At 44.0% G+C, this 23,694-nt stretch overlaps 1 protein-coding gene across 5 annotated transcripts in view; it reads left to right on the top strand.

Moving 5' to 3' along the window:
- SEMA5B (semaphorin 5B) overlaps positions 1–23,694 on the top strand; it is a 197,427-nt gene that overhangs the window by 155,842 nt on the left and 17,891 nt on the right. For 3 of the 5 annotated variants that reach the window (XM_027885113.1, XM_027885112.1, XM_027885114.1), the window contains 10 exons: positions 369–486; positions 5,916–6,097; positions 9,187–9,330; positions 10,824–10,971; positions 12,239–12,464; positions 13,088–13,306; positions 15,145–15,315; positions 16,190–16,339; positions 17,241–17,285; positions 20,446–20,651. In XM_027885113.1, the coding sequence (XP_027740914.1) occupies positions 369–486; positions 5,916–6,097; positions 9,187–9,330; positions 10,824–10,971; positions 12,239–12,464; positions 13,088–13,306; positions 15,145–15,315; positions 16,190–16,339; positions 17,241–17,285; positions 20,446–20,651 (1,609 nt within the window). Of the gene's footprint in view, positions 1–368; positions 487–5,915; positions 6,098–9,186; positions 9,331–10,823; positions 10,972–12,238; positions 12,465–13,087; positions 13,307–13,776; positions 14,441–15,144; positions 15,316–16,189; positions 16,340–17,240; positions 17,286–20,445; positions 20,652–23,694 lie in introns of those variants that run through there. The other 2 variants (XM_027885115.1, XM_027885116.1) reach the window with 2 other exon arrangements.

The raw sequence follows: 23,694 nt of genomic DNA on the forward strand, positions 1-23,694 counted from the left end.
AGTCACAGAGGTTGCTTTGTGTGAGATTTGGCCTGCTGCATGATTACATGGGGGGACAAAGATATCTCAATGACAAGTGTTCTTTGACTAAAATTTGTAAAGTCATTTTCTTTCCCTAGACCTTGGAGAGGAGTGAACTGATTTTTAATCTACAGTTTCTATGAGTGATATTTACTTTGTGTCCTATCACCTTTCTATTCAGATGTTCTCCCCTTCCAAGCAGGTAAACCTCTGCTTAGAAAAAATTGTTTCTTCTGCTGAGCCTCGATGCGGTTGACAGCTGTCATCTACAAGCACTATACTCGAATACATGTCTTTAGAGCTAGACAGTCTTAAAGGGCTTTAATCTTTTGTCTTTGCACATGCAGGGAATGCCTAGGAGCCAGAGACCCTTACTGCGGCTGGGATAGCAAGCAGAAGCGATGCACCACCATTGAGGATAGCTCCAACATGAGCCTGTGGACTCAAAATATTACTGAATGCCCAGTAAGTGGAAGGAGTGGAAATATTTTATATATACTGATGTGTGTATGTGTCTGTGTGTATGTGTAGAAGGGAGAGGCAAAGCGAGTGTGAGGCAGCCTGAAGAGGACTGGCTGTCATGAAGGAAGTGACACACTCTTAACTCTTGTGCACGGCCTCCTGTTTGGAACAGAGAGACCCCAAATATATTTATTTGCTCCAAAAGAGGGGTCCCAAAGCAAGCATTCAGTCTTCCTCATGTCCCCCCATGCCTTGAGTGAAAAAGAATACATCATGCTTTTGGGTTACTTCTGAGAACCACATAAGCCCCAGCTGAAACTTTTCTCAGAGTTGCTCCGCTATCTGCACAATCTCCTTGGCTTCCCTGAAGTTGGGAAACAAGAATTTGTTAACTTTCCTCTTGGATCCCTAAGGTGGGCCCAGTAGACAACACTGGTGAAAAAGCATTGTACTTGGAGGAAAAGCCATCAAGGCAGCAGCAGAGAAATTATTGCTTGGATGATTTCCAGAGGGAACAAAAGGATACAGTGTGTACTAGAGAAATTAAGGGAAGAGGGGAGTGTAACCAGGAAAGCGGAAATGAGAAAGTGTTGGATTCTAATCTCACTTCAGCAGACCAAAGACCAAATCTACATTATATTGCAAAGATATGGCCTTCTTTCCTTGCCCTGATCTCCATGAGATGCATGGAGGAAAAAAAAAGTGTCTCTGCTTGAGTCAGTTTGAGTTGGCTCTCCAGCTCACTTCCCAGCCACCCACCCTCCTCTGACGACAATATCCAGTTCCTGGCTGTGGTCCCCAGAAGCTGTCTAGCCAAATATAATTCCCACTGCTTGAACTGTACCTGCAAGCTGGGGAGGAAAACCAGTCTTGTTAAATAAATTGAGGGTGGGGGAGAAATTCTCATTAATGTTCATCATTATTATCTAAAGTCAATTAGCATGTTAATACTGCTAAGTCCGGTAGACAGAGAAAGAGGACTGGACGGGTTATATCTTCAGTACGCTATTTCTGTCTGGAGGTGCTGGGATGTTTATTCCTCTTATCTTCCTTACTTCTCAGATATTTTCCCAGGAAATATTAGTCATTACTTCAATCCATTCTCAGCTTGGCAGGCTTAAGTTTTTCACTGCTGGATTCAGAGGCTTGTGTGTTTATAACCCTCCTGTGCTGAACTGGGATGCAGTGCTTCTTGATTGCCCATGCTGTTATCTCGTCCTGCTTAACGCCTGTGTCTGTTGATAGGTGTGTGAGGTGTTAATCCTCTAGTTTGAACATGTCTGCTGTGGTGCACACTAGGGAACATGCTACTCCAGATCATTGTTTCAAGGTCAAAATAATCCAGCACAGAATATTCAGAAGCTTTGGCTGTTCCTGGGGTGCTAGTTTTACATTTGTTTTAACATTTCCACTGTAGATTATTTTCCTTGTAGGTGCTCTCATTCTGTTACATATATAAGCCTTGTGCTCTTTGACTGACAGGCTGCCAAGCTGTTTAAAATCCACATGCAAGTGCTTTCTTTTTCTTTCACCTCTTCCTCTCACTGGAATGAATTCACCAGTGGTGTGGAGTGGGATGGCTCATTTAATCACCTACACCAGTAATATCCAAGTATTTCTTTGTATTCAGTGCAGGATAAAGTGCCTCATCACAGAGGCAAAGGTCTAGGACAGCATGTGCAGGTGACCATGAAAGGGAGGGGAATACAGTGATCCAGTGCTGAATTTCACTTCTGGAAAAGACCTATCTGGGGATTTAGTTGGAGGAGTTACTGTCATAAGAAGTCCTGGCTTTTCTCACCCCACTTTTCTGGGCTCAGCACCAGGCGCTCAGCTGTGCTGGTACAGCTGTATGTGAGATCACAGTCTTGTGAAATGGTGTAGATAAAAAGCACCCCTCCCAAATAAACTTTTCCTAACCCAGATAATGTCAGTGAGGAGTTCTGCAGCCTAGCCCACAAACAGATGTCCTGGCACAGCTGAGAGACTGGCATGCAGCAACTTTTAAAGCCAGAACTGGCATGTTATTGAATTATATCCTACATGGGCCAGGCATTTGTGTGAGTCAATCACAACACTAACACGACTGCTGCTCTTGTGCAAACAGGCTTGTTCAGAGCTAGTCTGAACATCTTTTTATAGTACTACATTGTGCCACAGATTCCCTGTCTCCAGCTTTAATATTAAGGGACTTTAGATAGAGGATTAATCATGTAGTGTTAATATAATACCTTGGGCAATAGATAATATATGTTATTACCAGGAAACACCCAGAATCTGCCAAAGGTCATTATTAAGGTTGCAGTGTCAACCATTTTAACATTAAGAGATGATAGCACACAAATTCCATAAATTGCATGGCTCTTCCATTTATGTGCACATGTTGTATCAGGCAGTTTTGAATGGCTTTTCATGGGAATTGCAAAAAAGTAGTACAAAGTCATAAAGTTCAGTTCCTTGCTCTGGACACACTAGTTTGTTTCAAGGAAAATGTGGGCATTCTTTTCTACTAGATTCGATTTTGTAAATGGTTGAAGTAGTTTGACTGAAACTTTGCAAGAATTTCCAGCTTTCATCAAACAGCCAACATGGAAACTTCCAGATGAAGTCATTAAAGCTTGGCAAAATTATAAGCGGTTGATATCTGAATCCTAAGATAAAGAATAGATGAAATGAAAGAATGAGGAATGCTTCTAGTCTTACCTGTAATATCAGAATAAACATGGAAAATATCCTGGTAGCGGGGATTAGGAATGGCCAGTCTGAATTTTCAGATCATGCATTTGAGCCTTTAGACTGTACAAGGAAGAAAGGAAAAGGTGAGGCCTTTGGTGTGAGTATGACAGTTTATGAAAGACAAGAATTCCAGAATTGGCAGTATTGTCAGGTGAGAGGGCATTTGATCAGATGTGTTTTTAAAGATGTCCGTTCTGTCTGATGGGCACTCTGTTGGCTACAAAGGACTTGCCTTGTAAAGCTATTCCTGAAAAAGATCAATGCCTATGGTTTTTCATCCCACTTCCCAAGTTTGCTCTTTTGAAGATATTTTTGTGAATTTGAAGATGGAATAATAATCCATACGTAATTTCTTAAGTATAAAACTTCCCATACTCACAATGTGACATGTCTGTATATCTCAGCATTTTGGTTAAGACTGCTTATTTGTTTAATTTTTTGGGTTGTTTCCCAGTATTACTTATGAGCCAATAATTATTTGTCAACTACTTTTTTTTTTTTTTTTAATTGAAGCCATGGGCCATATCATACCATTGATTTCTGAACAGAACTCCCTGCTGGAATCAGCAAGACTTTCTGGCTCAAAAATGAATAGAAATGATCCAATACTTGGTTTATGACTTTTGTACGGCAGGAGGAAGAAGGAGATAAAAATCTAGTATTAAGTATCTCAAATAGTTATTTTGATTCCCCCTCACCCCCGCATCACCCTCTCATCCCCAACTTATAGCAACCCGACTGTATTGATTTTTAAACAATGTTTAAAACAGCAAATTCAACAACAACAAATCTCAGTGTTCTCCTCCCTGGGCATCTTGCCTTGTAACCTGCAGCCCAGGGCAAATTTTTACAAGTACATGATCATCTCTTGCAAACAAAGGCTTACAGCAGATGCCTGAAACCCCCCAACTACAGCCTGAGGAGCGCAGTGTCAGATCTAAATTACTTCCTTGCCACTGCTGCATGTTTTTGATGCTGCTGTAGATGGGTGAGAGGGAAGATGGCAACCCACAGAGGTACATTCTGAGAGCTGAATGTAGTGCCAAACTTAGAGAACAAGAACAGAGAAGTGTGTTTCAGGGGATGAGTGTTGGAAAGCACTATTCCCGTGGCTGCAGTTGTCTCCCTGCGTGGCTCTTGAGCAGCCGAGCAGCCTCTCTGTGGCTTGGTTTACTCATCTGTAAAGCAGGAGGAATGATTTCTCCTCTGGGTCAGCCCAAGGGGCTGATCCTGCCAGCATCAGAGCTCAGTGAAGCATGCACACTGGTGTTTGTCAGAGGCAGCTGGCTCAGATTTGGGGCCAGGGCTGTTTGCCAGGGCCCCAGCCTCTTCCTTCCTTCACCCTTTGTTGTGTGCGACACCGAGGCCAAGTCCAGTATTGCCTTTGCCAGAGGTTTTACCAAAGCTGCTGAGCATCCCACCACCCTGTGGGTGACACCACAGGGATGGGCCACTTGCAGGCAGCCACCATCTGTGCCATCCACCTGCAAGGCCCAGCAATGTGGGATGTGGGGTAGGGAGGATGGAGGGAGTCAGCGGGGCAGAGTCCATCGTGGTGCTGCACTGTTGCAAGGGAATAGACAAGGCCTAGGCAGGACCAGCACCAATCTCTCTCTGCCTCATGTTTCTCAAGTAAGGAGAAGAGATGATGCCAGGTCAGGGGTGTTCAGGGTAGCTTTTAAGACATGGTCCTGGGCTGCTGGATTTTGCAGTAGTGGTGGAGTGGGCACAAGAAGGCAGTGGTGGCCAGGAGTGATCCCAGCAGGACAGCATGCATCCTTTCCAGCCAACCTTGGGGGTGAGAGTCCCAACAGCTTATTCCCCCATCCCTCAGCTCAGGGCTCATTTGGCAGCACTGGTTAGAGCAAGGCACAGGGGAGCAAGCTCCGATACTGTCTCCTAGAAGGTCTTCACCAGTCCTGGGCTGAAATAGTTCTGTTTCTCATGCTTTTGGCCTGCCAGGACTACCGTATTTTTTGTTCATTACAGCATTCAGGGAGCTCAAGTCCCAGCCTGTTCAGGCCTATGCAGGTGTGAAACAAAGGTCAGAGGAAACAGATAGCAATGTGGTCTGGTCTTGAGATGAATTCTTGCCCTTTAGCTCACTGTGATCCTCAGAATTAATGCTAGTGACCACCATCTCCTTCACTTTCTGCCCTTCATCCATTTGGCCATTTAGGCTGCAGCTCTGTTTGGAAAGGGATCCAGTTCTTACTGTGTGTTTGGACAGGGCCAAACTCAGCGAGGCCCGGTCTCAGCTGGTCACTATGGTTATATGAATGCTAACTCAGAAAACACTCTGCAGGAAGCACTGCAGAGGCTGGAGCATAATGAGTGGGGACAATCAGCACTGGCTGTTGTGTGTTTGAAAGGCTGAAACTGTGCAGTGTGGGACGGGGAGCACGGTGGTTTTATGGTGTGGCAGATGGATGCTTGCTCCTGGTGTGGTGCTGTCTGGGTCGGCTCGGTGCCTGTGCGCACATGTTAGGTATGTGGCGTGGAATTTGGAGGGTAAATATTGATGTGGCATTGTCTGAAAACAACCCTCTGTTTTGAATCCTGCACGCAAGCACAGACAGCTCCCATCTAAGCTGCATCCTAATCCCCCCTGGCAGCTTTGTTTGGCATTTCTATTGTGGGCCTGTCTCCAGAAATGTAAACTTGCTATTAATGACTTCTCTTTCTCTTAAAATTAGGTGAAAAACCTGACAACAAATGGAAGATTGGGGCCTTGGTCCCCATGGCAACTGTGTGAGCACTCGGATGGGGACAGCACAGGCTCCTGTATGTGTAGGTCACGTTCATGTGACAGCCCTCGTCCTCGCTGTGGAGGTCGCGGTTGTGAAGGGGCCAGGATTGAGGTCGCAAATTGTTCAAGGTACCTCAGCGTTCTTTGTGCTTTTTAGGAAGGGAACAAGAGTTGTGCCTGTCCACAGCTTAGCTCCTTTCCTGTGTTTTTGCGACCGTGTTGTTGTATCCCAGCCAAAGTGAGGTATGTGAGATCCCCCTTGAAGTCAGTGTAAAATGAAGGAGCCCAAGGGCTCTGGGAGAAGGGCCCTCAGCCAAGGCTCTTGGAAGGTGAGCACCCAAAATTACTGTACACATTAACCTTCCCTACACTGTACCTCGGTTTCCCTCAGCTGCACAGTGAGTAGTGACCCCTCAGGAGGAGGTGAATAAGGCAGAGGTAGTTGTTAGCCAACTGAACAGCAATAGCCTAAAACCATCAATAAGCTCATAATTTTTCAGAGTTTGGGTTCCAAGACTGCATTTCCAAAAGCAAGCAGAGCTCCTTCAGAGCAGTGCTTGTAAAGTCAGGGCCTAGCCAGCTCTGAGCAAGTCTTGTTTGCCCTGTTTTGCGAGTCTGTGAACTGTCTGCAGCACGCTGGCCAGGTAAAAGCAACACATCATCGCCTGGCAGCGAGCAGCGCTCAGGAGAGGTGTGTGCTGGGGACGGCACTGCAGCAGCACATGCAGCTCAGCTTGTGTCGAAGTGCTGCCTGTCCACAGAAGTCTGAGGCAAATGCTTGAGCAGTGTGGAAGCTCAATGTCCTCCTCTCGGGTGCCCAAACATAGCAGTGGTGTTTGTGCCCAAGTTACTCCACCACCCTCAGACTACATCATGTCATGACTCAAGGAAAGACGATGCAATAGTGTAAGCACTATTTAACCAGGGTGGGGACAGCCAGTATTTTCGTAAATATTGGGTCAATACAGTTTTTATCTACTTTATCTTCTCCATAAACATTCATTCCATTAAGGACAGCTGTCTCTTGATTGATCCCTGGAGATCAGTGCTGGTATTGGCACCAAAATTTCAGCAATACTCATGTTTTAATTGGCACCTCTCCTACCAGTTGTGAGCTGTGCTGCCCAAAAGGTGTGCAGTCATTCCTGTCCCTGTGCTGCCACTGTGGGCTGAGTGGAGCCTTCCCCAGGCAGGCTTTTTATGTCAGTGGCAAATGGAAAACATGCCAGTGGGATGGGTTTCTCAGCACTGCTCTGATGGCAAAAAAGACAGGAACAGCTTCTAAGAAGGGGATGAAAAACAGATTATTCAATCTTAAGACATAGGAAAACAGCATGGTTTGAAAAATAGGGACATCTGGTCATCCTACATCCGCCTCAGCCCTCAAATTTCCTTTAATTGACTTCATATGGCATTGAGATTTCTTTCTGAAAAGAGGGAGCAGGATGCTTTAAAGATGACTTCTATTAGAAAGCTGGAGATCTCAAAGTGGAAGGTGTCTTATTTCTGTTAAAAATCCTGAAGCACAAATAGATGCTGAAAACTGTTGGGTTTTTGAGGATTTTTTAGTAAAAATTAGTTGCCCTTTTTGCAGCAATAACAGCAACCTTCCATTTGATTTTTTTCTTTTCATAATTTTACACATAATCTTTCTTTTGGGTTAAGGAGTGGGGAGGTAGTAGGTGGGTTAAAACTTGGCAGAATAATATGGAATAGTAGGATTTTCATATAAGTGAGTTTCTTGTTCTTTGACCTTGTTTTGGGTGGGAGATGGGAAGGGAAGCAGGGAGAGGGATAAGAGAACAAGAGGAGGGGAGAAAGATCTATCAGGGTTCTGAAGTAAAGCTGCCAAGAACAGGCAAGAGTTGATAACGAATACAAAAAGTGTGAAGGCCAATGTTGGTTTTAACTTTCATCCTCTGCCCTGATTGGTGCTATGCCAGAAAGTATTTCTTGCCAGCAGTGTTATTAGTTCAGTAAATGCTTTGAAAATTAACATCTGTTTTCAAGCTTAGCATTCAAGATTCATAGAGCACCTGAGTTGTTTTGTTTTCTGACTAGACTTTTTAGAAAGACTTTTCTTAAATAAAAAAACACACCCCAAACCCAGTATTTTTTGGCTTAAGGCAGTGAAGTGTCAAGATTAGGCAGTTTTATAAGACAGAGCATTACCACTGCCTCCGTATGAAATGAAACCTGCAGCACAGAAGAGATGAGATACAGTTCCTCCTCTCCTGCTTCAAGGTTCAGTGCTTCCAAATCAGAGGATGGTGAGCTTTAATAGATGCAAGATTTGAAAGATGAAAATGTTGGCTTCTGTGTAAGCACGTTTGAGTCACCACATGGCAGCAGTGTCGCCGGCACGTGCTCAGCCTGTTGCAGGAGCGAGGCACGGAGTGTTTGCCAACATCTCTGTCGCTGAGGTGTGAACTAAGGGGTTTTACATCATACTTGCTTCAGGCTGTGTTACCACTCTTCAGCAGAGATGTGATCACTCATTAAACCATGAAACTCGATCCTTCCTCTGAGCTCTTAATTGCTTCTAGTTTCTGCAGATTTAAGGTCACACTACAGTGACGTCTGCAGGCGGCCATGAAAGCTAGGAGCAATTATTGTTATTTTTAATGAAATTTGAGGTTTCTGCTTAATAGGATTCAATGCTGAAGGCTTTAGGAAAACACAAAATATTATGAGGTTTGTGATAAAACCATGGGAGCTGGCAGTGGTATTGCTGTAAGAGATTTAAAGCATCAGTACCTACTGAATTAGCAGAGGGTAGGTTTTCTACATCCTTTGGCACAACTGGCATTCTTGATTCTCAAAACCTGCACTCTTTGTGCAGAAGAGCTCAGGAGACACAACTTTGGGATCAACCATTGGCTCAGAAGAGCCGGGTTATGAGACATGGGGGAGGTGATGGGGGAATAGTCGGTGAAAGTTATACTAACCACACTGTTGCCTGACAAATCATAGGAGACGTTTGCAAAATCATTCAGCTTTGTCTTCACTCTCTTTCTTTCCAGTTCTTAGAGACTTCAAAGGGGTTGAAAGTTAGGTCAGTGCTAAGAGCTTTTGAAACTCCCTTTTCTAAATCTCCTCTGATATAAAGTCTGGTTGAACTGAATAGTCATGTGTGTTTTGCTGCATAATGCATGGCATGACATGGGAGACCGTTGGATGATCCCCATACTCTGTTTTCTCTCACCCTTTTTTGTTAGAAATGGCGCTTGGACACCCTGGTCTTCCTGGGCCCCATGCAGCACCTCCTGTGGGATTGGCTTCCAGGTCCGCCAGCGATCCTGCAGCAATCCTGCTCCACGGTATGGGGGCAGGGTCTGCGTTGGACAGGGCAGGGAAGAAAGGTAAGAGTTGTCCGCAGCACTATGTCTTCATTTCTGTGGTTGTAATGTTGGCAGCTGGGAGCGCTGGCTCTCATGGGACTGCAGATTAAGGCTGCTTGGCTGAATGTGCCGAGCAGAAGGAGCTGCAGAGCCTGGGAGGGATGAGGTTGCTCACATTCATGGCCACTCTTTTCCAATGAGCCTGTGAACATCAGAGACTTCAGAGCTGCCTTCACTATCAAACAGGACCTTTCAGACCTCCATAAGTATTCCTGTCCCACCAACAGGGGGCTACTCTCCTCACCTAAAGGAGAAACTGCACCTGCTGTTGACAGAGTTTACAGATATGGTTGCACTCTTCTGATCTGTCCTGGAAGTGGCAGCTGAGTATGTGCAGCTTTTAGTTGCCAGTTGCACTACTCCCAGGTCTCTGTTACTTGATGGTGATGGTGCACCAAAAGAAGTTCAAGGCAAAATATAGCTTAACTCACAGATTCAGTCTTGAGTTTTGCAGGTCATGGCGTCAGAAAAACCTTTTTTCCCCTCTAAACTAAGAAAATGTCATGCAAAATCACTAAAACCCGATGCTTTTTGAGCCTACAGAGCCATCTGCACTATAACACTTCTTCAAGCTTGACCCCTCATGAAACACAAGCTTCAAGGCACCCCAACTTGTTTCCAGGTGTGACATTTCATTAAAGGCCACCTCTGCTTGGCAATAGGCTGTTGCTTGTCCCTTGAGTGGTCACTAAGACACGTGTCTCTGCATTTCTCAGAATACAAAGGGCAATTCATTTAACTTACTTGTTTCAGGACATTTTAATGTTAGATTTAGTTTGTGTCCATTCACAATGGTCCTTTTTGGGGTTAAAGATTACAACAGAGTCAAGTGCAGTCCTATGTGATTCAATTTGAGAACAAAATTGATTAAAACTGAACAAAATTAAAGTTACTTTTGACACGGGAACATGAAATAGCATTCATTTAGGACCTGCTTTTAGTTGCATATAGCTCCTAGTTCTGCTCTATTTGCAAACTCTAGTTTCCTAGGGTCCAAGGAGCAGTAAAAGCTAGACTGTGTGAAGAGAAGAAGATTGCCAGGTGTTTAACACCTGCCACTAGTGACAAATCACTGTTGAGTTGTTCTCCCACTCTCATCCCTTTTACCATGTATTCTCTCTCTTTGTGACACTTGGGCTTCAGCTTATGAGCTCTTTTGTGGATTCAGTGTTTGTGGAAAAGTTTTGAGACTAGAGCACTTCAAAACACCTGATCTCGACCATTTACTCGGACTGTCTTCCTCAGCTCAGCCTGGTTATCCACTCCCACTCTAGGCTACAGATCTCTCCATGATCAGGAATATTGCTAATCCGATGGTGTGTCAGCCTCCACTGGCTCTCTGTGCATGCATCAGTTGTGCCCCGATGCAGTGTGCAGTCTTGTGTCCTGCACCATTTTGTCCCTTGGATGTGCTGATGTGGATGTTCTTTGAGCAATGCACTTTCTTCTTTCAGATTCTGTAATGAGAACAGTCCATGTCCATTACCAATTTTTTGGTCTTCATGGGGACCCTGGAATAAATGTAGTGTGAACTGTGGTGGAGGGATTCATTCAAGGCAGAGGTCCTGTGAAAACGGAAATACGTGTCCAGGCTGTGCTGTGGTATGTACTGTTTACTGACATTGCATAAAGGGGCACCTACTGACAACCAGCATCTAGGAACTTGGTATTAGCTCCTCTCTCCATCTTGGTTTTATTTCTCAAGCTAGAAGAAAATGCTGTCCTCAGCTTTAGCTGGAGAGGATGCTGAAATGAACTTGGAAGCACAGAGGTGGCAGATTTAGGGATAGACTGGGGTACGGAGGATTTCCCTAGGTCTCTGTAGTCTTAGATTTTATGGCCTATACCTGAAAGCAATATACATGTTTTTCTCTTCTGTCCCGCTCCCGAGGATGATCTGTTGAGTCAAGGAGGCCACACACACATCAGAAGTGATTCGCATTGTCATACTTGAATAAACAGGTCCAACACCTAGTTCACCCATCAGTGAGGCAATGGCTACCCATTTGTTCTCTTTACTTTCCCTTTCCTATTCTGGCAGCAGTTTCATGCAGCTCTTTTAATTAGTTTTGGGGAGTTTCCTTTCAGAGCAAGCAGACTTGATCTGACACTTCCCATCTCTTCACAAGCTGTTTGACATTTACTCTAGAATCACACAAGGTCCTGAAGCATTATTTTTTCCTCTCTGCCAGAAAAGATTGATTTATTCATTTATTTTAAATCAAGAACAGAATGTTTGTCACTGGAACTCCTCCCACTAGTGGCAAGAATTGTAAAACCCCCAAATTACCCCATCCCTGTACACCAAAGATGGTAAATGGTTCATAACCCTCGCTAGAGAGTTCAAGAAGCCAACCAAACAAAAAAAGGTATAGAAAGAGATAATCTAAACCCATATTAAAAATCAAAAATAAACTTTTGAAGGAATAAATCTTAACAGACATTTTGTCCTCATGGGGCTTCTCTAGGCTGACCTGAGAGCAGCATCTCAGGGTCACAGCAGAAAACTTCTTGGCTGTTGCTGTTATCTACTGCCTGAATTATTCTCCTGCCCATAATGTACCAATCTGTTGAACCCCCACAGGACTTAGAGTCAGCAAATAAACACAAACCTGAGGGAGACATAAAAATAGCAAGCATAGTTTACCCTTGAGGTCTACCTGAAGCTATTCACCACCACTACCTCCACAGTCACCACATTTTGTGCTGTGCCCAGCACTGGCTTGTGCCTGTGAGGTCAGATAAGGTGGATGGAGATTGTTTTAGATCCAGAGAGTACCCCCTTATTTTCTGAAGTGTAAATAAATCTCTACCAGTTAGGCTGATGCTGTTTAATAAGTAAGGAGAGAGCAGTTTTCCTTCTTGACAGGAATATAAGACCTGCAACCCAGAGAGCTGCCCGGAGGTGCGCAGGAACACCCCCTGGACCCCCTGGATGCCTGTAAACATCACCCAGAATGGTGCCCGCCAGGAGCAGCGCTTCCGCTATACGTGTCGTGCCCAGCTGTCAGACCCCCACGAGCTGCAGTTTGGGAGGAAGAAAACCGAGAGTCGTTTCTGCCCCAACGATGGTTCAGCCGTGTGTGATACTGACTGTACGTCCCGCCAGCTCTGAGGGACCACAGGGCAAGCCTAGATTAGGTGGTGGGAGGGAGATTCTCTCAGGACAACGCAAAGCTGACTGTGTCTGCAGTAGTACAACTAGTGTCACCTGTACGACCAGTGCCACTGCAGAGTGGCAGGGATGGAGAGAGGCCTGTGACGTACAGATACACAGTCATGAGCTCTGTGCTTATGGTAGTGTATAGATTTGTTCTTGCTGCCCCAAAGAGAACAGGCAAGTAACGCAGTTGTAAAGAAGAGAAGAGCTGTTCTACAGGACGCTGTGTCTTTTCTTTCTCTCTTGGGCTCCCCTTGTGCACAGCCTCTCGGGTTGATCCCTGCAGTATTGCTGTGATGCAAGGCAGTGTCTTGAGGGCACAGCCTGGACTCCCAGTTTTCTGCCCCAAAAGGACATTTTTCAAGGTGATTAGTAGACTCAGTTTGCGTGTTTGCAAATTTCTTTTTGTATTCCCTGTGGAACAAAACTCTTGCTAAGGGCTTTCAACAGAAACTATTTCACAGGGCACATAAATCCTGATTTTATTTATGAGCTTTTCAAAAGTCCAGCTTTTGATTAATTTGTGATCTCATGATGTCTCATTTGTTTTCCTTGAAGCTCTTGTTGATGACCTCCTCAAGACTGGTAAGACCTCTGCACGGATTATCAATGGGGGCTGGTCCTTTTGGGGGGCCTGGTCTTCCTGTTCCAGGGACTGTGAGCTGGGCTTTAGGATCAGGAAGAGAACATGCACAAACCCTGAACCTAAAAATGGTGGCTTGCCCTGTGTGGGGTCAGCGATGGAGTACCAAGACTGCAATCCGCATCCCTGCCCAGGTAAACATGAACATCTTCCTGCATGAGATTCAGAGGAGTTTTTCCCTAATCTTAATGGTAGAGCAACAACAACAACAACAAAATCAGTACTTCTATGCTGGTTTGTTTTGTTTTGTTTTGTTTTTTAAATTTGGGGTATTTTCCTTAGTATTTTTAAAACTATTGTAATGACCCACAAATGTGATCTTTAGTGCTGACTTCGGTTTCACCTAAGGGTAACACAACCACATCCTCTAGAGGAAGTAGTAGGGTGGCTTGTAGCAATTTTTTTGCTTCAGGAAGGTTTGATCCTCCATCCTGTGGAGGGCATCGTGGTGTATCTGCTCCTTGATGAAGAGACAGGTTTAATAAATGTGGCTTAATACTGTATAGAGATGCTTGATGTGGCGGCTCTTCTTGTGAACACTTGTTTCTTCCCCCTCTCCTGCTTACGTATTGTTCTTGCGATGGGCATCTCCTCTTGACATCAGTTACCATTTCCTGCACAGCCAGCAGGGAGTATTCTTGCCTGGTTTCCTGGTTTTCGAGTTTGTCCTCATGTTTATGTTGCACTCCTTGTCCAGAATAGTAGTAATAGACCATTGACTACTGTATTCTCTCTCACTTATCCTTCTCCTTGCTCTGTAATATCTATCTAAACTAAATTTAAGTCATCTTACACAAATTACCTTGCCTCTTTGCAGTTCTAGCAATTATCTACCTCTGGCATTATAGTTTGTGGCCTACACTTGAAAATGCTCTATTATAGTAGTACTATTATGATTCTAAAATTCAATACAAAGATAAAATTCCAACGCAGATATGATCAGAATGTGCAGCAAGAGTGTAGCAGGAGTGTCAAATATTGCACTCTATGGCCTATAAAAAAGAAATAACCCTAGTACTATAAAGGCAGCTATTAGTACTATTTTGGAAGCGCTCAGTGGCTTTTCACTAATGTCTGTGCCCTTCTGTGCTGTTTTCTCTCCTTGGACAGTATGATGTTTTACAATCTGTTCTGAGTGCATGATTACTATTTCTCTGTGTCTCCCTCTTTCCCTGCCTCACTCAATGTGTATACACAAATCCTGGGTTTATCTTGCACTAAGTCATCAGGTTATTATCTTCTGAATTAATGGCATGTGGACCTGTAAACCAGGCAGTATAATAGGTGGGGGGTGGGGGAATCAGTGTTCCTAAGTCCCTCCCTAGTTTTATTATTAACCTCTTATGGGGTTATGCTCAGATCATAAAATGGTTTGAGTTGGAAGGGACCTTTAGAGGTCATCTAGTCCAATGCCCCTGCAATAAGCAGGGACAATGAATAAAGCCTCTTGAGTTTCTGTTTCCTAAAGGCTGAAACTAGAGGACTTGGGGGCCCCACAGAAAGGTGCCATATAAGCTCCACTTAGGTTCTACAGAACTTTTTCCCCAAGTAAATCTGCTTTTGCTGTAAGTGAAGTGTCAAGAGGTAGTAGCAGTAGTAGTAGTAGTAATAATAATAATAATAATAATAATAATAGTAATAATAGCGATGCTGTTCTATAAAAAGGAAAGGAATAGAATGGAGTAGAGTATTTCAATGAATAGTAGTGACTGCCATAAAGAACAGTTACTATTGTGGCACTTTATGATGCAGAGCCTTTTTCTGCTTAGATTTCATTCTGCATCCACAGAGTGCAGTACGTTTGTACTCTCTCTTGATGCAAAGTTTTTCTTGTCAGGCCCTAATGTCCCAGAAACTGCTAGCTAGTCTGGGCAGGGTGGATCTGGAAGGTGAGATACCAGGGCTCTCTAGCTTTGTCACAGTGAGAGGAGTAACCAGTGCCATCTACCTCTCTCTCCTTGCTCTCCTCCAGTGAAAGGCTCGTGGTCTTGCTGGACTCCTTGGTCTCACTGCTCAGCAACCTGTGGAGGGGGGCACTACCAGCGCACGCGGACGTGCACCAATCCAGCCCCGTCCAGCGGGGAGGATATCTGCATCGGCCTGCACACCGAGGAGGCCCTCTGCAACACGCACCCCTGCGAAGGTAGCCACTTCTCATCCCTGCTCCACTTGGCTTGGAGGGTGGTGGGAGCAAGGCACATCTGCGCAATGTTTAAAAAGTATATCAGAAACACCACCAGTTACGAGTTTTTCTGTAGGTGTCTGCTGAGCCAGGGAAAGAGGAGACATCTCAGTGTTCAACTGCAACTCATCACCTTTCTCCGTGCCTTCTCACTATCCCATGCTCCGGCATTCTGGTGCCAGTCAGGCAAAATCTTGCCAATGGTTGATCCATTACAAGTAATTGAAAAAGCTGGAGCTTGGTTCTTCAGCGTGGAAGTTTACAAGACAAACAAAAGGGGTCAAGAAGCAGCAATCTGTACAGTTGCTGAAGGGACAATCCTTCCTTTTTCTTTCACAGACAACAGATGAGCATGTGCTGCAACTCAGAGGACAGGGTTTAGTTCTGTGCTGGCTTTGCATCTTTCTGATCTGGTACAGGCCAACTCCTGCCCTTGGGAACCTCAGCAGAACTCTATAATTGCTCTAACTTGTGCTGGCTGCATTAGGGATCCCTGGGAAGCTACATCAGAACGTAGAGGTCATGGTGCAACATTGCCCCATGGAGGTCCTTGTATGACTTTAACCAGAGAGCTGATATTGGAGCTCTTAAGACAACTCCTATGCAGTGCTCCACCAAAGGTTGGTTTAGTCCATATTAAGAAAACTACAAGTAGGGTATGATGTTTGCACTGGTATTTGTATTGAGAAAATGAAATCCACTAGAGACCCCTGGATTAGGTGTGTGAGAGAGGCCCAGGCCAGGATCTAGATGTCCTTCAGCACTGGAGAAGCATCTTTTTCCTTTTTTCCTTCTTGGTGACATCGTCTGTGTGTTTCTCTGGTCTGGGTTTCAGGTGGCTGGTCGGAGTGGTCGGAGTGGAGCCTGTGTAATGAAGAGGGCATCCAGTACCGCAGCCGCTACTGCGAGGTGCACAGCCCGGACTCTTCTCAGTGTGTCGGGAACAGCACCCAGTACCAGGATTGCCTGTATAATGAAATCCCTGGTATGTACAGTGTCACCGAGGAGGGAGAGGGTGGGCCAGTTCAGGAGAGCAGTTCATGCCCAGACTGTCAAACTAGGCTGAGATTTTCACTATTATAAATTGGACTGGAATGCTTCTAGTAAAACGAGCAAACAACATGTTATATATTCCCTTGTGGCAGGCACAGGGTAACTGGCATTCCTCTAAGTGGCTTAATATTCTTTTTTAACAGAATTACCTAGATTTGTAACAAGTAACTTATGGCTTCACCTGAATTGAAGCTTTTAACCTTGCATCATTCATCTCAGGATGGTATATAAAAATTCTCTCTTTGTTCTCAGTATGGGTATGGGCAACAGAATGTCCTTGATTTCAGGTACCAAAAGAAGCATCCCAAAAGAGTGAAGAATGAGGGTGAGGCAGATGGAGAAAATTTGAGTGTGAAGTAGGGAGATTAATCCAGGGTTTAAGAGAGAGACACTGTTGGTGGACAGATGGTCATCAGCATATTCCACCCTGTGTTTTCTGGAAATTGAATCTCTCAGGCAAATACTTGGTATGGGTCTAGACTGAATAATGCCTTTCCATGTGTTATTTTTTGGATTATGGTGCCCTGACTTAAAAATCTGAGATCTCTAGGCAATGGTAGTCTTTTTCATGGTTTTCTCAGCTTTCATCTTTCCCCTTAATTGAAGAAGCTAAAGAGTGATCAGGTAACAGTACTGGAATTGTCGGGTCTTTGGAGAGGTTTTATTGCATGTGTTTCAAACTATGAGCTTATAATTCAATTTGGAGAGGCTCTCAGCTTGCAGCAGAACATGTGAGCACCTTCTCGTGTCTGGAGCACAGGGAGTTTAATTACTTGAAGAAGTAAAGTGATGGCAAAATGACAACTTTCTCCAATCTTCTTCTCTTTGTTTAGTGATCCTGCCAGCTTCCAGCATTGATGAGAGTACAAACTGTGGAGGTAGGGTACCATTACCTATATATCTTATTTTTATCTTAACGTGGCTTTTTTTCTCCCTGTGCAGTATCAACCAAACCATTAATCTATACAGCTCATATCCCACTGATAGCCTTAATTCCACTGGAGTCTTGCTGTCTGAGTCGGACTGGAGGAATGTATCGCATGTCCACTTGTCAGTTCCAAGATTTTCATTTATTTGAGAGTTTGGGTTGACCACTGAGAGTCATTAATTACCAGGGAGCAATTGCTTGTCTCTCTCTACCCACAGGGTAAATGGTTCAGGAGGAAGGAAGGGATATTCCCCATTCCACCACTGTAAGCCTCCAGCTGTTTGAAGGCAGGTGTTTTTAAATAACCTATGAAGATTTCATTGAACAGGGTCTCAGACAGATCTTTTGCTGATAAAGGTTGAGATTAGAGGCTTATACTTGTCCTCCAAGCACTTCCTTTCCTTCAAGTTCTCACCTCTCACAGGATCCGTGTCTCCTTTCTGCATGTAATGTGGAAGGATCCAAGTTACTACAAGTCATTAGTGTCACTTTTCCACGGCCCTAGGAGCCCCGAGATAAAAATGCAGACTGAAGAAAATGGCAGGTTCCTCTAACGTTTTGAAAAGCTAGTTTCACACTAATGACCATGCCAATTCCTGTTAGCATCACATCCCTGCTTTCCTGAAATCTAAATGATCTGCAGGCTGCCAAAATCTCCTCTCCCCGTAGAGATCATGGCAGAAACAGGCACGCCACCTGTGGCATGGAAATGTGACCTCTCGGTTTGCAACTGTGGGGCAATCAATGGGATTAATATTTCATCCCCTGCAATGTAACATTTGGCTTCCTGCACCACTCCTTCTCCCTCAGAGGGTGCAGCGGTTCTACTTCAGTTCCACGACCCCTTGCTATGGCTTGCACTCCACTGTTGTGCACTGTACCACATTTCCTTCTTTTACCATCACCACTGTATTTGCAGTTGCAATCTACTTTTTATCATAGCTAATATTATTTATTACTTAGTGTTCTACAATATTTGGCAAAGAAGCCAATCAATAGAAATTCTGTTGATGCATCTCAGAAAATCTATATTTTCAAAGTGATGAACCAGAAAGCTTCCCCCCTGGGGATACACAAGCTGCAAACAAAATAATTTGTTCGGTGTTCCCCTCCCACCCCCCCTTAACATACAGCTAAAACTCATCTGAAAAATCAGATGGGTGTTTCAAAGGTGAGACTGAAACGTAAGAGAGCTTTATGTAGGGACTTGCAAATGTAGCAGTGAAATGAAACATTCAGTGCAATATAAGCAAAGCTGGGCCAGAGGAGAATGTGGCAGCATGTCATGTGCCTTTACTGAGCACAGTTGTGTATTCTGTGTTTTAGCTGTCAAGAATGATGTAAAGCAGGCAGAGGTTTTTAGAAAGGAAATGTCTTTTTGAAGAAATCTTGTAACATTTAGTAAGAAATTATAATCTTTCTGCTAGTTTTTTTGGCCCGTCATCCAAAACACAATAGAAAGTGGTAAACTTGCAGTACAGTTTTATAGTGTGGTTTGAAGAATAAGTGTAACTCATCAGTCTAATAAATTCTGTATGTTCCTTACTGTAATTATGATTGAAGTGCATTACTTTGCTGTAGAATTCTATTGGTTTTGTTCTTTTTAAACTCAGGAAGATATTTTTTAACTAAAGATTAGATGAGAGCCATTGATTAATGGGCAGAACCTGCTATTTGAAAAGCATATCAGTTAAAATGTTAAGATGGCACCAAAAAAATGCATGCCGTGATCAGACTAAGAATGAGCCTCATTTAAAATCACTCTCTGACTGGTCCCATTTCTCTGCACACAGTCAAGTCAACACAGCAGTCTGTCCAGATGAATTGGCTTTTTAAGTATTACGGGAAATTTACCGCTGCAGTCGCCACCGAACCGGTGTGGCTGACCCCTGGGACAGCTGCCCCGGGGGGCCAGCAGTCAGGGGGTCCCCCTCAGACCCCAGGGCCCCTGTCAGGTCTGTTTAAAAAATGACAGAGCAAAGGCAGAGGAAAGGCAGTAGCATTTGGAGTCAAATAACTGATCCTTTTTCTGTAGAGTCCCCCTTGCACGTAGCTAAATACAGCAGGGTCATAAAGTTTTGCCACCCAAGATTGCGTCTGGTTGCTTCATTAACTTGGTGGCTGTAAAGGGTGCTACTGTTTGTTCTGTTGTCAGTGGAGATCAGTTGGTCATTGGTTTTACTGGGGGGGGTGAGACTCTGTGAGGGAGGAATGAGGAGTGCTGTTTGACGTTGTCTTCCCCCCACCAGTCAGAGCTGTGAGTGAGTTAGGTGCTTCCCAGCATGTGGGATGCACAACTACAGCACCTTCCAGAGTTCAGTGCTGAGCTTGGAGGGTGCTGCTGCAATCCCATGAGGAGGGATCTCCAGAAGAGGCTTTTACAGTCCAAGAGCTTTTCCGTTTGAAATATTTGCACTGTAGCTATCCTGCCGGCACCTGCCTGCAACTGGCTTTTCCAAGCAGTTCCCCCTTTCCTTTGCCCACCTTATAATTCTTATTCTCCTGAGGACCCCTATTTCACTGTTAGCAGCACAAATACAGCTCAGAGGTAGTGCAGACATGGCCAAGGCAATGCTGCCCCATGAATAAGCAAGAATGCTGAGCACACTTGGATTACAAGGGGGAGGAATGTGTATCTCCCCCACCCCACACACAGTCTCATAGGCATTTTGGGCAGCCAACAAAAAGGGCTTTCCCCTCCCTTCCTTCCCCTTCAGAGAAACACTGAGCATTTTTATCCCCTTATTTCCATGACATGCACATGCTTTGGAATCCATTAATGTGCATTGTTTGTATGGCTCATTTCTTTAGCTGTCAGCTTAACATAATGTTTAGTTTCAATATCAATAGAGGGGAGAGAGGAGAGACAGGGAGGGAGCTTTGAGAAAACAATGCATGAACCTGTTAAACTGCTCGAGGCAGGGCTGCAGTGGGGAGACTGATTTGCAGGAAGATTATGTCAGTTTATGTTATAACATAAGACTCCGGCTTCAACAGCTTATTAATGTTGATCCCGAGATGTCACCGCTCTGATTTGCACCTGTGGTCTTGTCGGGGGAGGAAAAGGGGCTGTTCTTTAAAAATAGCATCTCTTGTCATTTCCCTTGCAGGTTTCAGTCTCATCCATCTGATTGCCACTGGGGTCTCCTGTTTCTTCGGCTCTAGCCTCTTGACGTTTGTGATTTACGTGTACTGCCAGCGCTGTCAGAGGCAGTCCCAGGAGTCCACCGTTATCCACCCCACCACTCCCAACCATCTCCATTACAAGGGCAACACAACCCCCAAGAACGAGAAGTACACCCCTATGGAGTTCAAGGTAGGGTACTTGATGAGAAATACCACAAACAGCTTGATACTGCCTAAATAAATTCTGTATTTATGTCAGGGTTGGAACTGGGTAGGCCTGTGTTTCTGTGCCCAGCTGATGGCATTGTACAGGGGCTTGAAAGGGCATTTAGTTGTACTGTCACAAAGGGGTTAAAAAACCTCATTACTGCAGTGGGATTTTGTTCTGTTTCACAGCCCTGATGAATGCCAGTCTGGCAAGTACATACCAAGATACTCCAGCCCATTCTGACTATTGAATGTATACAAATTGTCCTCTAAAAAATCAGTAAGAGCTCAGTTCAGTGCATTGTTAGTGCGTGGTAAGAGGAAACGGAGGGGAGGAAGAATAAAAATGGAAACTTCATTAGACAAATAGCTGGGAAAATGCGCATTGGTAGGATGAGATTTTGGAAATTCTTTGGGAACTGCCAAATTGGAGCGAATGAGAAAGCAGAGAGGGTTCTGCCCCCTCTATGAGTACTGGACAGAACTTACCTCAGGCAGCCATGCAGAATTGAATGACAGTAGCAGAGTAGGGAACTGAAGCCTTAGGATGTGAGTGCTGAAGTGGCATATGCTGTTACCATGTCTGCCTGCTAAAGAGAACACCACCCATTATCTGAGCAGATAGGATATGGTGCTGGAGACAATACACTGAGACAGTGACACAGCAATGTGTTTGAACATCAGCCTCCTGGTAAGCGTGGGATCAGAGGAGTGTGCAGTGGGATGGGTGGAGGGGCTGCATGTCACCACAGGAGGAACAGCCTGCCTAGGGACACTTGAACAGTGTGGAGCATTATTTGGGACATGAACACAAAGCAGAAGGAAGCCCTGCAGCTGCTTATTCCTTCAAACAACTATGTGCTGTTGACATTTTGATAGTCTGTTTCTGCTGATCTGGCCTGGCTTCTAACTGAGACCCAGCAATAAGATCAGTGGTGGGACCGTTGCCACAAACTCCCTGGATGTTGAGGGCTGTTTCTATGTAGGAGTTGTATAATGCTGGGCACAGGACGACTCCTGATACACGGCCATGATTTGCAGTGAGAGTGAGCATCAGAAATAAGAGCTTGCATCAAATAATTTCAAAAGTGTCAAAATTGTTTCACTGTTTCGAAGGAGAACAGTTTGAGCTGAAAAATAACTGACCAGTTTGGCAATAAGGATGTGGTGAATTCCTTTTGTCAGGCACTGCAGCCTCTCAGAGGATCCCGCTGCCTATAAATGGAGTCTCAAAAACACATTTGCTAGCAGCATAAGGCTACAGTTGCATACAGTTTAATAAGAGTGCAGCATCATAATGCAAGTCAGCATGGATTTGTGGAAAGTAAATCATGTCAAGCAAATTGGATTCCTTTTTTAAATTAAATAAATATTGATCTAGATAGGAGGGAAGCAGCAGATGTATTGGGATTTTCAGAGACTTTTAACAAAGTTTCACAGGATGTATTATTCTATACACTCTGCATATACAGATTAGGTGATAAATTATTAAGACAGGTAAAGAACAGGGATCTGATCCTGGAAGCATCAAACTATGAGAGGAATCCTTTCAGTTACTTGAGTAGCTATGACAAGGTCAATAGGAAGACCCAGATTAGAAAGGCGTGCAGGACTAGAGATAAGCAAGAGTATTCCCTTGTTTCTTATATAGCAAACAATGGAGAAAAAGGACAAAATTATTTTTGTGGCCAAAAGCAGGTAGTTACAAGTTGTATTTGTGTTACATTTTCTTCATGATTTGTGCCATGAAGAAAATCATGTGTTATCAGATGATAGTAAAATAGGCAGAAAGTTTACAATTTAGAAGGATGAGGTTGTTCACAGAATGATCTTGATCAGCTGGGTAAATGGGTTATGAAATGCACTATGTCTATGTCAAGTGGTGCAGTGAAGTAGAAGTAATAACAAAGCTAAGCAAAGTTTAAAATAGCAGCCGATTAGTTAATGTAGTGTCAGGAGGGAGTTGACCTCTTTGATAGATCCATCTCTGAATACTTGATCTAGTGTATAGTAACAGTGAGCAGCTGCTAGAGTCTTCTTTCAAGGGACATAAAGAGCTTAGGCATTAGATCAAGTTTTGAAAAGTCTGGTTTATTTAAAGGAAGGCATTAGCTAACTGACACTATATGAGTTAGGCTGGGGGGAGAAGGGACTTGGACACAAGGAGAGATAGACCAGATGGGGCTTATTTATAGAATGTTAGGAAGTGAAAGAGTTCAAGTGCATAAATCTGCAGTCATTGGACAGACCAAAACTAAATGTTTAGGAGCAAGGGGCTACTAGCCGAGAGGGACTCGAAGTCATACACTTTCAGAGTGGTGAATGAGATTTATAGAAAGGGTAAAATGTATTTATCAAGTGAAGACCCCTTTTCTCCATTCCTGTTGAGTATTTCCATCTGCTTGCCTTCCCTATTGCCCCTCCTTTCCTAGACTCTTGACTGAAAATTTCTCATTTCTTACTACAAATTTGCCACTCCTCAGTGTTCCCTTGAAGCATATAGCATTAGTGAAGTAAGAGGAAGGCACTGTGTGCTCTGTGCTGTGTAATTACTTACAGAACTTGTTATTAGCCAGCTTTATATTTAGGAATAACTGGCAGAATTTTCTAAGGGTCAGGAGGGAGTTTTCCATGCCTTCAAGGAGCATGTGCAGTTTTACTGGGATGCCACACAATTAACATTCAAATGATGAAGAAGCTAAAATTCCCCTTCCTGAAAATGAGGATTGGACTGAATTCGGATATGGGCCATCTGAATTTAAAATGTGTATGTATGAAAGAAAGTGGAAACACCTGAAATTCCAGATTCTAAACCCAAGTAAGTTTCTATTTAGCAAATACCAAGAAAAAAACACCGTCAACATTTTTTAGGTAATGAAAGCAAACCAATAATTGTAGGTTTATGTGTGTATCTGTGTGAAAGAGTTAATAAGTCCATGATAAAGGAAATACATGATGTGTAGACTACTTTTCAGTAACAGAAAATGATAATACATAGTGACATGATGGTAGCAGAAGGCTGGCCA

Source organism: Empidonax traillii, unplaced genomic scaffold (genome assembly GCF_003031625.1).
Source record: "Empidonax traillii isolate 1590-97213 ecotype Southwest subspecies unplaced genomic scaffold, ASM303162v1 scaffold161:size1573837, whole genome shotgun sequence".
NCBI classification, from domain to species: Eukaryota; Metazoa; Chordata; class Aves; order Passeriformes; family Tyrannidae; genus Empidonax; species Empidonax traillii.